Genomic DNA, 15729 nt, shown 5'->3' on the forward strand with positions numbered 1-15729 from the left:
GGAGAAGCGTGATTGGCCAGAAAATCAACACCCCCCTCTCTCTGCTTCTCTAGGCAGCTTGAAATCCACTCTCCAGATGCGAAGCACACGGTGATCCTGAGGAGCAAGGACTCAGCCACCGCCCAGGCCTGGTTCAGTGCCATCCATTCCAACGTCAGTGACCTGCTCACCCGAGTGATTGCCGAGGTCAGAGAGCAGCTGGGGAAGACAGGCATTGCCGGGAGCCGAGAGATCAGACATCTTGGCTGGCTCGCAGAGAAGGTAAGGAAGATGTTCCCCTGTAATCGTCATTTCCCCAGCGTGTCCCCAGCACTTGTAGCAACCACTGAGGTCGGCCACCTCATTCTATAGGCTGACTCTCTCATCCCCAGTGTGTTTAGATTTCTCGTCCATATCCAACAGGTTTGCATTTTACAGGGGCTGTGTCTTAATCAACTTCGATTTCCCCACATATACTTCAATATGTGACCAATGGTAGGTGATCACTAATTGTTCATGGAACAAATGAATCAATGAGTGAGTGAGCAAATGGATGGATAGTTTGATTTTCACATCTGCCTATGAAGGGCAGGGAAAATAACTCAAACTTGCAGCAGAGCTATTACTGCCTTAGGAGGTAAGGAAGTTGAAACTGTTGCTTAAAAGAGTTTGTGTGGGTTTTGCTGAACCTGCTTGTTAATAATACAGATACATTTACAAATAACAGCAGTAATAACATCAGCAAGGATTTCGTTGGGCAACAATTACATGCTGACTCTTTTCATACATCATCTTACATTTTATCTGTATTCTTTAGCCAGCAGACCCTGCATGTCAGCATGGTGTCAGGCAGGAATGGGGAGGGTCACGTGGTGATGAACGCAGACTTAGCCTCTGTCCTCAGGGAAGAGTAAAGCTGCTGTGAACGGGACCTGGGGGCATGTGAGCACTGTCACTGTGATTTTGTTCCCAAGCCATGTGATATGTTGAAGATAGTAAAGCTCGCTTTGCAGTGATCTCCTGGGTCTTAACCCTTCTGTTCATTTCAAAGGGTTGAGCTTTGGCCATTGTCCCTACACCTGATTGCTGTCCCTTGAACTTGACCTTGAGGCCTCAGGAACACTGGGCTTTTAGGACAGTCTGACTTCCCAGTGACTCCCATTCTAATAGGCGGTAAATGGGAATAATGATTGTCACAATAACAGCTTTTCTGCCAGTGAACCATGTCATCTGAGAAGCCCCAGTCAAATGGCACTTGAAAATAATACTCGAGCACAGAGCTCGGCTGTTTTCCATCATTGTTCTTTGTTTGTACCAGTTCATGCGTGGGGCTCAGCCCACAAAGCTTAACACCAAGTGAAGCTGTTCAGTCTGGTATTGTCCCATCTCTCACAGATTTCAAAGAACTAAAGGGACAACACAGGTGGTGGTAGCCCCAAAATCATAATAAACAGAAACCACAGGTAGCTTCCTGTAACATTCTATGTCAGGAGTCTTCGTAAAAAAAAAACGCTGCATATCTGAATGAGGTCATTTTAGAGGTCACAGTCTATCACACTCTCCAGATATATGTGTTTTCATTAGGAGAAGACCTATTAGGGATCTCTCTCTTGCAAATGACAGAAAGCTCAACTCAGCTTGAGCAAAACAGGACATGTACCACTTCTTATAAGTCTAGAGGTAAACGTCAAGCATGGTGGGACCCAGGGACTCAAATAATGATAGGCCTGCCTATCCATCTCTCTGCGCCCTTTTCCACTTTGCTGGCTTATACTCAGGCATGTTCTCTTCCTTGGCCTGACATTTCCAGGCTTATCTTACTCCTTATAGTCAGCTATCTCAGGAAGCAGGGGCTTCCTTGCCTCTGTAGTTACAACAGAGGTTCTAAGACCAAGCCTAACTAAACTGACTTGGATCATATGATCAGCGCTGAGTTGGCGCTGAGATCAGCCTCATCCGAGCCATGTGCACTGAGAGAGGAGGAGAGGTGATTCTCTAACGGAAAATCAGGCTGCTGTGCAAGGAAAAGCCTAAACGGATTCTGGGGAAGCAAAAGCAACAGACATTGACTCTAGAAAGAAGGGAAGTTGATCAGGATGAAAAATGTCCTCACTTTGTTAATGTCCTGAGTGAACTTGGAGACGTATCATATGTTTCAGGGTCCTGCGTGGCAATTTCAAAGGGGATGACTGCAGAGGACTTATTGCAGGAATAACTTATAAGGTGTGGCCATGGTAAGAGGAACCAATAAGAGTTGGACAAGTACCCTAGAGCTCACAACAGCAAGTGGCCACTTCCATCCCTGAAATGGCCAAAAAAAAGGAGCAGACTTGGAACGGAAGAAAAAGGGCCACCCACTGAGAGCTGGTCTTGGGGAGGGAAGCACCACCCTGCCAACCCCTGCTGCTGATCTCTGGCTGGCGTTTCCCATTGGCTGCAGCTGACTGGAAGCCAAAAGCAGCGGGTGCCCACTGATGCACTCTGTTACGGTCGGATTCAGGGCACAGCACAGGGTGGAAGTGGGAGAGCCCGGATCTGGGGGCCAAGGGAGGCTGTTGAGAACACACATTTCTCCACCTCCTAAGTACCTGAGATGGTCTCATCCCTCGAAGGTCCTTTTCTTCCATCTCTTTTGATAGAAACTGTATGTAAAGTCATTACTATTTGGATAGTTGAAAATTGTATGGGGTCGTTACTAATGATATTGACAAATTTTTCCAAAGGCTCCACTTTCTCACTTATAAACTGTCTGCTGATCCCAAATGATGAGTAGACACATTACTAGGCATTTCCACCGGGGGCAGCAATGAAGGTGTACACAAAGCTTGCCCTGTTTTTAGAATATTATCGTTGTTTTTGATGTCCTTTCAGATCATCATTATAGATGTTTCATGAAACTGTACCATGCATGATACCCATAGGAGAAATAATGATTTATCACGGACAGGTATCAGAAGTAAGACTATCTTTTACTGCATTCACCTTGAAAACTTCTCAAACGATTACCACAAATTAATTTTATGGGAACTGATTCGAACTGGAATTCTCTTTTTGAATAAACATTCCTAAATCTTAAATCCTACTGTGGGGACACATGAATGGCTTTTAGCAATAGGTTACAATGAATGGCAAATCCTTAATACTGTGGCTTTCTTATATTATCATAAATACCAGCAAATTTCCTTGGTATTTTGAAGATATAAAGTATGATCCTAATAAATATTCAGCTGCACTCCATATCTTTTGTCTTTTTCTCTGATGTTAATCTTTGATTTTATAGATTAATAACAGTAGCTCTGGGACAAGATTTGTACATATTATATTTAATTTCAAGCTTTTAGAACTGGCATTTAAAGAAACCAGAACAATATGAAATAACAACTTCTCTTTCAAAATCCTGTTCAGTGCAAATCCTGAACCCTCCTCTGCACTACCCAGGAGATGGTCCGGGACTGAAGGAATGGCTCCCACAAGGTGGCTAGTTTTTGAGTCAACAGGGAGAGAGAGAGGTCAGCACCCTCCAAGGCAGGAGAACAAGCACGAGGAAAAAAGTGGAAGCAATGGACTAACACGGCTTGTAGGGAGGACAGGCCAGGGACTTGTCTCAGGTGAGGGGAGGGTTCATCCTGGGGGATGGTGACAAGCAAATCTGGTGACTTGGATGACATCCAGTTTTGGAAGGTTTTGAAAGCTGACAGATGGTTTGATTTTTGACTTGGTGGCCAGTGCGGAACCTTCATACATAAAATCAGAAGGAAGGAAACTTAGGGGTGATTACTATGGACTGACAGATGGCAGAAGTGGGCCCTTGGGGAGGTAATTAGGTTTAGATGAGGTCTTGAGAGTAGAGTTCACAGAATGGGATTGGTCCCCTTATGGGGAATGAAGGGACCGGCGCTCTCTCCTTCCACCATGTAAGGATACACAGGGGGGTAGCCTTCTCCAAGCCAGGAAGGGGGTCGTCACCAGAACCCATGTTGGCGCCCTGCTATTAAACTTCCAGCTTCCAAAATTGTGAGAGATAAATGTTTGCTGTGTCTGCCATCTGTTACAGCAACCTAAGACAGTGATCTAACCCAACCTCTTCTTCCTAAAAATGAGGAATCTGGGACCTAGAAGATGGAAGGTGGTTTATCTAAAGTTACACTCTACATAAAAATACGGAAATAATTAGAGAGTTGGACAATGCTGTGGTATCATTATCTCTTTTATTTAACTTCTTAAACGATCCACTGCAGCTCATTCACTGCGGTGTTCTGTTCTTTCTTTGAACTCCCGTAGCCGATCTCTGGACTCCCTACAATACTGAGGTCAGCGCTGGGCCAGGAGCCTTTGATCGGGGCCCATATTCCTTGTCTCCTGGGCTTCCTGGTTCCGCCAACTACACGTAGTGACAGGCCCTGCCCTGCTTTCTCCTGTGAGTGCCCTCACCTGTAGACTGGCCAGGTGCACAATGTCAAGGCTTTTCCATGAACATCCTAGTCTCAAAAATTCTAATTCCTTGCTGGAACTAAAATGTCCAGCCTGTCGCCAAAGGGCCCATAAATGCTAATCCCTACCCCGAATTATTAAATGCATCGTGCCTCAAACCACATTTTTTTCCTTGTCCTTAAATTAATCTTTTTTACAGTTATCATTAAGATGTTTTCAACTGTCTGGTTACAGAAAACAGAAAAACAAACCAAGTTCTGACTCTCTCGCTTCTTAGAAACACCAATAATAAACAGGGACATGGCAGAATTCTTGAGTTGCTTTGTGTCTTGAGTTGAGTTCATTGGGCACTGCCTTTGCTTAACCTCATTATCTCCCTCTGCAAACCATTTCTCATGAGAGTGAAGACACAAACACACAACCCAACAAAACAATAAACCTTGCTGGCAGCTCTCAGAGGCAAGTTCAGTTCTCAGCCTTACTGGTATTCACTTTAGAGTCTTTCAAACAACGGCGTTTCTATCACTGTGCCCCCCAAGGGGGTTACTGGAGGAGAGGAAGCTGGTAATTAGTATTTATGATGTGCCTGGTCTGTCTCAGGCAGTGTGCTTTAAAATCATCTCTGTCCTATGCAATAGACTTGGAGAAATGAAGTAACTTTTCTAACAGCATGCCCCAGTAAGTGGCCAAGACAGAGTTTGAGCCCCCTTTTTTCTCCAAATCCCCAAGCCCAGAAATTTCCACTGCACTGAGGATCTTAGGGAATGTGTTTCTACAAGAGTGAGACACCCCAGAATCCGTATCGGAGCATTATCACACACCGAAAGCATAGTTTCGGAAGTAAGAGACATACCCAAAACACCCGGAATCCTTTATTTGTCTTTATGGAAATAAGGGGTGTCTTCATCTGTTGGGGCTGTTCGAACACCTTTGACTGGCTGGCTTAAACGGTGGGATTTATTTCTCACAGGTCTGGAGGCTGGGTGTCTGAGAGCAAGGTGCCAGCAGGGTCAAGTTCTGGTGGAAGCCCTCTTCCTGACTGACAGGCAGACTTCTTCTCATTGTGCCCTCACGTGGCAGAGGGAAAGTTTCTTAAATTTCATAAAGTAGAAACTTTGCTACAAGCCTCACTGTCCACAAATAGCAGACGTGCATTCTGATCAGTGACCAGTGTCTCACTTCTTTCAAAGCCTGTCTGTGGTTGGTCACTGTGCATCTGTTAGTCAGTTTACAGGTAGGCAGCAAAGTGAGTGGTTGTGTTTTCTCCTTATCTCCAATAGACAAATCTATATGGCGTTGTCTAAGAATGGATAATAGAAATGGGGAACTGTCCAAAAATGTTGAAAGGCAGCAAAATGGAAAGTTATAACTCTGGAAGTGAAGTTCAAACCATACATATGTGAAGTTATAGAAGAACTGACCGTGGAATGTAGGCATTGATACTGTTCAAGGGCCTCCTGATATGCAGCCAAGAAAACTTAGTGGAAAGAAATGTCTAAACCTAGAGGAAGAGGGAAGGATAAAGGCGCCCCAGAAGAAGCAATGCCCATGGGAAGCTTCACATTAACGGACCTCTTAGAGCTATTCCATGTCATTGAAAGTACAAAGTAGAGACTGTTGCTTGCTGAGCCAAACTCAGGAAGGAGAAAGACGACTTTTCCCAGGCCTAGCAAAGATGCTTGCTGGCTCTGTGTCCTAAGATGAGGCAACAAGTGCTGTTCAGACTCCTCTTGATAAGTTTTTGATGAGGAATTAGGGCACTTTAATTCGCAATCTAATGTTGCAAATGATAGGTTACTGAATAAACATCGGTTTTACTTTATTCACTTGCCTAGGCACTGATAACTGACAGTAAGACAAACTTTAATGTTTTAGTAACAATTTTCAAAGGCCACAGGACAAGATTCATTTATTCCGATTACTGTTAAGATTAGTTAGCATGGCTTCAGCTTGCACGATCATTGTTATTGTCCAGCACACTGTGCAAGAGGAGAGCTGCCTCCCCTCACCTTTCTTCCTCATCTCTGTTCTCTCTCTCCACCTCTGGATCCGACTCTTCATATATCTATCTACCCATTCTTCCATCTATATGTGTACCCATCTATCTTCATCCATCCATCTCTATGAACATATATCTGTCAACATAACTATCTATATTCATGTACCTATTTTCTATATTCTCACAAATCACTAGACTGTCATTAATGTCAGATACAGCAATAGCAATTTATTTACCCCAGAAAGTTCCAGGTGAATATAACCACCCCAGTAATTTCATTCTCTAGCCACACTGCCCACCTGCATCAGAACAATCCCAAGCGTAAATGTAAAATAGTCCAGGCCTGAGTAAAACGAGCTACTGGTAACCAAGACTTTGGCAGCGTAATTAATGGAATGATATTTCTGGAGCCTCTAAATATACCAGCTCCACCATCTGCATAAAAAAAAAAATCACCTAAGTAGGAATTCCCTACCAGTGCTTCCAGGGAGAAAATAGTCTCTGACCCAAGGGAACTCCCATCTGATAAGTGGAAACAGAATCACCGTCCAGGCTAGCCTGACGTGCATCGCCACTAAATCAGACTCTTTGCCACGCTGGGAAACACAGGCCATCAAGGCAGTTAGGCGCTAAGAGGCCTCTCGTGTCACTTTAAAAGGCAGTCATCAAGTTGACCAGTGAATCACCTGTGAAATGGGGCGAGTTGGAGGAAAACCTGGCAGCGGTTTGGTTAACTTCCTGCTAGTCTTCTGCTACAGGAGTTTAACATAGATGTGCCAATGTGCATCTAATTCAGATTGCCCCCATCACCCAGTCTCTCCAATAAAAACCAGGATGTACAATTGGGATGGGTGGCTGGGTAGGTGGCAGAGGCAGCCATAATGAGTGCACGAAGATATGTCCCCTTTTCTACGTGACTTCACAGTGCAATTTAGTTATGTGAGTCATTCTCACCAGGGGGGAAATGTCAGCGCTGCCCCCGGAGGGCAGATGGAGACGTGCAGGCTTTGCTCTTGTAGGCAGATTTCCACAAATTTGTAAGGGCCCGATTTAGTGCTTTGGGAAAAACTCCAGGACTTGAGGTAAAGAGCTCCTTGTGCCTGGGTGTATGGGTAGCAGACTCTGCTAAGCTTTGTTTTTTCTTATTGGGCATTATAGATTGTCCTTCCTTAATGAAATAAATAATCCACTGATTAACGTCTTAGAATTCTTTAGAGACCAAGTCTGAGATGGAGCTTCTCAGGGAGTGACTACTGAGTGAGGACTCTGTTAAAAGGGAAACTGAGGCATGCTGAAAATCTTAGAGTTGAGCAAAAATCGGTTCTGATTGGCCAGCACCAAACAGAAAGGTAGCACTGACGGGAGCTCATACAGAGAAAGTGCAGGAGCAGAGTAAGGACATTACTGGTTGGCTGTAGCCTCTGGCCTGGTTGGCTGTTTGTGGTGGGCTGTCCTTAGGTTTTGACTTTGTAACCTTGAGGCATTTACAGGCTCAGATATGCAGGCCACCTCAGTCTAGCAGCCTCTTTGTTTGATTCAGCAACTCTTAGGAGAAACCTGTAAGGAAGTGAGAGAAGCAGCTAGACAGGGAGGAAGCTAAGCACAGACACAGAAATCTAGCTTCAGCCCAATCCCACAGGAAGCTCTGGCGCATGAAAGGCAGCTCCGAGCTCTCCCACCTCAAGCCAAGGAAGCCAGGATTTAGTGCCCCCATAGGTCAGCCATTAGCTGGGAACCACTCCCACCAGCCAAGTGCAATACTTTAGAGAAGCAGAAGGGTTAATCCATGAGCAGTCAGTGTGCGTGTGAGGTGAGGGCTGGATGCACCCACCTAGCTTGTGGATTTGGGGCAGAGGGCCAACAATATCTACTAAAATCACTGGTGCGTTCACATGGGGGGAAAATTCCAGCAGATGAACACAGACCTTTACGTGGCAGAGGGGTTAAGATAGTTCTGTAACACGTTGAGGGTTGCAGCCATTACCTAGAAGCATGCTTTTATTTATAACTGTATTCAAATTTTAGTCATTCACCCTGGCACTTACTCAGTCCTTCCTCCCTCACACCATGGGCTAATTATTTTTTTTAGGCTTTTAAATCTCCTTTGCATGCTCACATTCTTGGCTTGAGATTTTTATTCTAACAGGACTAGGCTGCCATATTACATACTCTGTGCCAACAAACATATTTCACTTTCTGTCTTGAAACTCCAAGTTGGTATTTTCAGGTCTTATAAGCTGAATCAGTTCCCTGGTTTATCAAGTGAGTCATTTTGAAATTATTTGCATTGATTTGATTGAGAAGTAGGGATAAGAATATAAGTGTATCTAGAGTTCTAGAATCTGATTTCAGAACATCCATATTTATATACGGTCTGTGTCAAGGTGAAAGGGTCTTCAGGGAGCCTTGGAGGTGAAACAGGCCTCTCAGAAGTATCCCCACTCACTTGCCTATCATAATGGGTCAGACAGAGGTCCTGACATATTTTTTGACTGTTTTTTGCCAAGGAGATTGTAACGTTGCAGAGAAAAGACACCATCCCTTATTTAGGCCTATAGCACCAGTGTCCAGAAAGATTCTGCAAAATGGTAAGTGGGCGATCTATGTTTGTGAAATGAGTGAATCAGTGGGCCAGTAGAACCAGCCGGAACCCGCATTCCTTGTTGTCAGTAGACACTGCAACGCACTGTCTCTGGGAATGAATTCCAGTTTTACATGACGTGTTCAGGGTGGTCAGGTCCAGGCACCCGACCCTCATTTCTATGTTTTAAACAATCATCCTTTCACATACTAACTCTAGAACTCTCAGACCATGGACTTGATGGAATTTAGGAATTTCCTTAGTAAAAATGTCAAGTGTCTCAATTCTGAGTGATGCAGGTATGATGGTCTTTAAGGGGCTGTTCTTTATTTTCTAAAAATTTATCATTTTTCTTTAAAAAAATTATCCTCACTCAAGGACATTTTTTTCATTGCTTCTAGAGAGATTCATCGATGTGAGACAGAAATATCGATTGGTTGCCTTCTCATATGTTCCCTGACTGGGGATCAAACCTGAGTCCTAGATACGTGCCCTGACCGGGAATCAAACCCATGACTTTCTGGTCTACAGGTTCACCCTCCAAGCAACTGAGCCACATTGCCCGGGGCTATTGTTCTTCTTAATGAAAAGGAGACTAGATTAGAAGTCAGAAAATGTGGACTCTGAGCTCAGGTTGCTAGTTGCTCCGTTGCCCCAGTAACATAAACTCAGATACATGCCTTACTTGTCCCATGAGCTTTAAGAACCATGGATTCTTTTTTAAAAAAAATTTTAGTCCTCATCCAAGGATATGGTTACTAATTTTAGAAAGAGAAGAAGGGAGAGGGGGAACGAGAGAGAGGGAAAGGCAGGGGAGGGAGAGAGAAAGAAAAAGAGGGAGGGGAGAGAAAACTAATGTGAGAGAGAAATACGGGTCAGTCACCACTTGTACACACCCCAACTGGGGATTGAACCTGCAACATTTTGGTGCATGAAATGACACTCCAATTGACTGCGCCACCTAGCCAGAGCAAGTACCATGGATCCTTACAAGAGCTTTAGAGCTCAGATGTACAGAAAAAATAATAGAACATGAATCGGCAATGTCATGTTACTTGACCATAATCAAGCAGCTAGTTTACATTGGATATGAGACTAAAACACATGTATCTGTGATTTTTAGTCTAGGGTAAAGTTCGCCGTACCTAGGTGCACCTGACTGTCCGTGCAAATCATTGTCAGGACTATTCAGAATTATGCAAATATGTGATCTTTTCATTGCCGTTGCACCACTGGGAAATATGGCAACTACTTGTCTAGAACGCTGGTGAGATCAAAGGTAGGAACAGAGAGTGGGAGTAACTGGCAGAGACAGAGTCAAAGAGTGGAAGAGATCTCTAGAGAAATGAGAAGAGGGAATGAAAGAGTGAAACTGTGGGAGCATCCGGAGGAGGAAGAAGTTGGGATTGTGGCCATAATGATCTACTGGCCCCTGCTGCCCTGAGCAGAATGGGCATTTTCCTTCTGAGAGACCCTACAATGGCGCTGGCGATGCTTATCACTGCGCTTCCTTGCCAAACAACTGTGGCTCCAAAACACGTGCCCCTACCTCCCCACTCTTCACTCTTTGGTCTCTCATTCTCTGTTCTACATACAGACTAAATCTTTTAAGGCTTTATTTATTTTTAGACAGAGAGGGAGAAAGGGAGCAAGAGGAGGAGACAAACATTGATTGGTTGCCTGTCACATGTGGTCCAACTGGGACTGAAACACAAGCCACACCTGTGCCCTGACTGGGATCGAACTGTGGCCCTTCACTTTGTGGAGCCACCCCCAACTGACTGAGCCATGCCCATCAGGAGCAGACAGATTACATCTTGTACAAACTATGATTTGTCTGATGCTTCTTAGTGGGGTTTCCTAGACTTTGCACTATACCTCATTCTCCCTAGTTAGTTGTCAACCGGTAGGGCTGCTTTCTGCTCAATTGCACCTCCATCAATGGGTATGAAAGGAGGAGAAACCTAAATCACCCAAATTGGATTCTTGTCGGAGGCGCCAGGAAAACACGTGTCAGGGGACTTCATCAGTGCAGCTGGAGCACGCAGGCGTGTCTGTGTCTCATGAGAACATCAGATGAACATGCCGTTTGCATACCCAGATCTCCCAACACAGATCCACAACACCCACTAAGGCAACCTGCAGAAAATGGTGTCCGTGGTTTTCTGCCCGTGTGCCAGAGCACCCTGGTGTGCCGCAAGAAGTTCTAAGACATACAGTACCTATTTCGTCAGGGGCACTGACCTCTTTTTCCTTAGACTATCAAGTAAAAAAGAAGACAACAGTGAACTCAACAATAGACATTCTTGTGAATGCCATCTTGAAGCATAAATATATAGGCCCTATAATAGAGTTGCGTCTTATTGGTCACATTGTGTAATAAAATTGCATCCGATTGGTTCATTTTTGGTACCAGAAATCCTTGTATACAAGCATAGGCACCTGATTTTTTAAAAAGTCACTTTGAAGCAAAAAGGGTGATAGGTAATTACTATTACTATATTTTTCTAAATCAATCAAAATTATACTTATTTTTCATCAGATAGGCAAAAAATACATGTTTGGTGTGCTGCAGAATTGTAGTAATCAGTTTCTGTGTTCCACGTAATGAAAAAAAATAAAATCACTGGTCTAGGGGTTAACATCCAAACTATATGAAGAATTAATACAACTCAACATCAAAAAATGAATAATTTGATCAAAAAAATAAGCAGAGGACCTGCATAGACCTTTTTCCAAAGAAGATGTCTAAACAAAGACATGAAATATGCTCAACATCACGAGTCATCAAAGAAATGCTAATCAAATCCACAGTGAAATATCGCCTCACATCTGCCAGAAAGGTTATCGAGAACTCAGTAAATAAGCGTTGTCAAGAATGTAAAGAAAAGGAACCTTCATACACTGTTGGTGGGATTGTAAATTGGTATAATCACTATTAAAACCTGTATGAAGTTTCCTCAAAAAATTAAAATGACAACTACCATACAATTCTGCAATTTCATTTCTCAGTATTTTAAGAAAACTAAAACACTAATTTAAAAAGATATATGCACCCCATATGTTTACTGCAGCATTATTTACAATAGGCAAGATATGGAAGCCACATAAATGTCTATCGATAGGCCAATGGATAAAGAAGTGATACATATATACAACAGAATGTTATTAAGCCATAAAAAAGAATGAAATCTTGCCATCTGTAACATGGATGGACCTAAAGGGTATTAGACTAAGTGAAATAAGACAGATAAATACAAATACTGTGTGTACTTCACTTATACGTGGAAATCTAAACACAAAACAAATTAACAAACTGATTCACAGACACAACAAATAAACAGATTCATAGACACAAAGAATAAACTGATGATTGCTAGAGGGGAAGGGGTGAGGGTGGGCAGAATAGGGGTGGGGAATTAAGAAGAACTGCCACTTACACAAAAACAGTCATGGGATGTAAAGTACAGCAGAGAGAACATAGTTAACATTTTCATAACTTTGTAGGTGACTGGACTTACTGGGATGATCATTTCATAAGGTATATAATGTTGAATCACTGTTTTATATCTGAAACTAATCTGATATTGAATGTAAACTATAGTCCATTTTTTAAAGTGGAAAGATTTTAAAAATGTGGATGAGTCGTATGTGACCCACTGCTTAATTTTACAGCAAAAGTCCGTAAATAAAGTAGCATATTGCATGATGCGTGGAAAAGATGTTGTAAGTCAAAGTTATGTAAACCAATCTCATATAAACAGCATGAAAATTTCATGTATAATTTGAACTAAAACCTTGTTATTAAGTGTGTGGAAGTAATTTCATATTTAATCAAGTATAAGTTATAAAAACTCCTTTATAAAGTTTATATAAACTGGATTAAGTAAAGCAATTGTAACTAAGTGTAGAAAAAATAAATTTCAAGCCAAGGCATAAAATAATATATTCATGATTCTTGTTTTCTTTGGCATTGAAAGAGATCAAAAGTTGAAGGAACAAGTAGGAATTTAGCATTCTTGATGAATTTTGTAGAAACCAACTCATATATTTGTATTTTGTCATTTTCTCGAATTTATATTTAAACTTTTCTTATAACAAACAAGGCACTTAAAAATAACTGATAGGTGTTCAGGTTTCTGGAAGCTTCATTCTAGACCCTGACCATTATTCAGAGAAAGTGGCCCATACTGAGTCAAGTTCACGTGGCACTTGGTGTTTCATCATTTGACCTTTTCCCACATTGTTTTTCCTCCATTTCAACGTCCAAGGTCTTAGCTTGGACAATAACAGGGATGAAAGGTCATTTCATTCCGAATTCAACAAGCATAGGTTCAGGATAGAACTGTTACAGGAAATGTGTTTTACTTCTCCACCATCTTTCAGGGGTTAAATGTCTTTTTGATTATAAATAATCGAGTGATTTAAAAAAAACAAATGTGTGATTAGCTATTTGCTCATTCATTTGATAAGCATTATTGAGCACCTCTAATTCATTCACTCAGTGAATGCCTGTGAAGTGTGTACAATACACCAGGCAGGTTTAAGTGCTGCTAATATGACGGCGAACAAGTCAGACAAGCCCCCGCTGCACGGGAGCTTACGTGTCGGCAGGGGAGCTGGATGGTACACAAAGAAAGACACAATTCAGATGGTGATAAGCGCTAGGAAGGAAACGACTGATGTGAATGTCAGGGACCAGGGAAATGATTTTAGGTAATTATTTATAATGGGCAAGGCAGTGGGTTGGAAATACCAAGACATTCTCAAGGAACTCACTTATAAATGGGGAGACAGACAAGGAAACTATGCATTTCAAATAGAGATCCATCCCTGCTGTAATTTCTATATTAGATCCTATAAAGGCTCATAGGAAGGAATCAGCTAACTTGGCCTAGGAGAGTAAGAAAGGTATTGAGCCAAACCTTAAAGATCAGGTAGAGGAAGACTCCTGGTATCAGGAATCCCATGTACAAAGACTTAAGGGGCCAAGTACACAACCTCATTTAAGAACAACCATTCACCTTGGGTGGCTGGAGCACAGAAAATTATATGTATATATATTTTTCATTCATGTGATGCTGCCTTTCTTAGCAACCTCCTTCAGCATTTATAACTTCACTCACATGCTGCTGTACTGCATTTTTAGAATTCTTCGGAATTGCCTTCAAAGACAATTTCTTGGCAATGTATGAAAATCTACTTTAGAATCACATGGGCATCCCCCTTGGTCCAAATGCCTTCTCACTATTTTTCACGTTCACCCGCATCAGCTCAGCTCAGCACCCTGCACCACCATAGACAATAATAGCTCCAGACTCTCAGGGCTAAGGCCTGGAGTTGAGTTTTGAGCCTTGGGAGTGTTTGGGCATGCTATTGTGCCAACTAAGGCTGACCACTAGGGGCGCCACATCCAAACTGGAAGAGGAAACGGCCATAAACTTTTTTTTAATGCTATGCATTCTTAATGGAAAATAATTCAACAACCTTTTTTGAGTGCTTACCAGTGGGCCAGGTGCTCTGTTCTGTTCTACTATTAGCTCTAATGAGTTTTACATATCAATTCTCTACTCTCCCAGGATACGTAAGTCTGTGAGCTTGGGACTGTCTTTTAAAACATTAGAGAACTGAAGCATATTGCTTTTGATGCCAGATAGTCTAGAACTTTACGTACTGTACCAACACAGATCCACAAGTGAGCATTCTAACGTCTCTCCCGCAAAAATGTTCTCCTTCATATCCCAACTCTAAGAACTACACAAATTACAATAAACAGTTTGTCAGTTTGGGTGGCTATGACAAAATACCATAAACTAGGTAGCTTATTAATGACAGACATGCATTTCTCACTGTTCTGGAGGCTGGAAGTCCAGGGTCAGGGTGCCAGCATGTTCGGGGCAGCGGTCTCCTCAGAGCTGCCAACTTGACTTCTCGTTGTGTCCTCACACTGTGGAAGGGGAGAGGGATCTCGGCCTATGGGATCTCGGCCTATGGGATCTCCTTTAAAGGGCACTGATGACATTCACGTGGGTTCTGCCCTCACGTTCTAATCGCTTCCCCAAGGCCCCACCTTCTAACGCCATCTCTTTGGGCATAAGGTTTTCAACACATGACTTTGGGAACAGAGGGTAGGGGGACACTCATTCAGACCACAGGAACCATTAAATATTTGCTTAGTGCTTTATGGAGTGATTTCACATCCATCACTTCCTTTAACACTCCTGAGAACACAGATTCTTCACCATCGAGCTGCCAGAGCCCAGGTGAGTTCTGTTCTCTTGATGAGTGAGCACACGCTTGGGCACAAGGTCGTGTGCCCGATTTGGAGGAGTGGCCCACCTGTTCCGCCGAGAACCACACTCCCCTTCAGGAGGGACATGGGCACCATTGGAAGTGTTGTGCGTGCCTCCTGGTTGTCATGGTGCAAAGTGCTTATCAGGATTCTTCCCCAAAAGGTGTGACCATTGAGCATAAAAGCTAGTCTTTGAATTGTGATGACGAGAAAGCTGATTCTCGGTGTTGCAATGATTAGTTTGACCTTTCATTCTGAAGTAGTTTTATGAAAATGGGGACACTGCATGCTCTGTAATTTTAAACAGGGAAGGTTTTCTTTCTTTCTTTCTTTCTTTCTTTCTTTCTTTCTTTCTTTCTTTCTTTCTTTCTTTCTTTCTTTTTTTTTTTTCTTTTTCAAACCAGGCCTACAAAAATCAAGCAAATTTGAAGCACCCTTGATGGGTCA

The 15729-nt window shown here is 42.8% G+C and overlaps 1 protein-coding gene across 1 annotated transcript in view; it reads left to right on the forward strand.

Moving 5' to 3' along the window:
• Positions 1–15729, forward strand: part of SNTB1 (syntrophin beta 1) — a 198108-nt gene that overhangs the window by 133852 nt on the left and 48527 nt on the right. Inside the window, exon 3 of the mRNA XM_053661116.1 lies at positions 54–261. Coding sequence (XP_053517091.1) covers positions 54–261 — 208 coding nt within the window. The remainder of the gene's footprint in view (positions 1–53; positions 262–15729) is intronic.

Source organism: Artibeus jamaicensis, unplaced genomic scaffold (genome assembly GCF_021234435.1).
Source record: "Artibeus jamaicensis isolate MK-2021 breed Jamaican fruit bat unplaced genomic scaffold, CSHL_Jam_final scaffold_916, whole genome shotgun sequence".
NCBI lineage: Eukaryota > Metazoa > Chordata > Mammalia > Chiroptera > Phyllostomidae > Artibeus > Artibeus jamaicensis.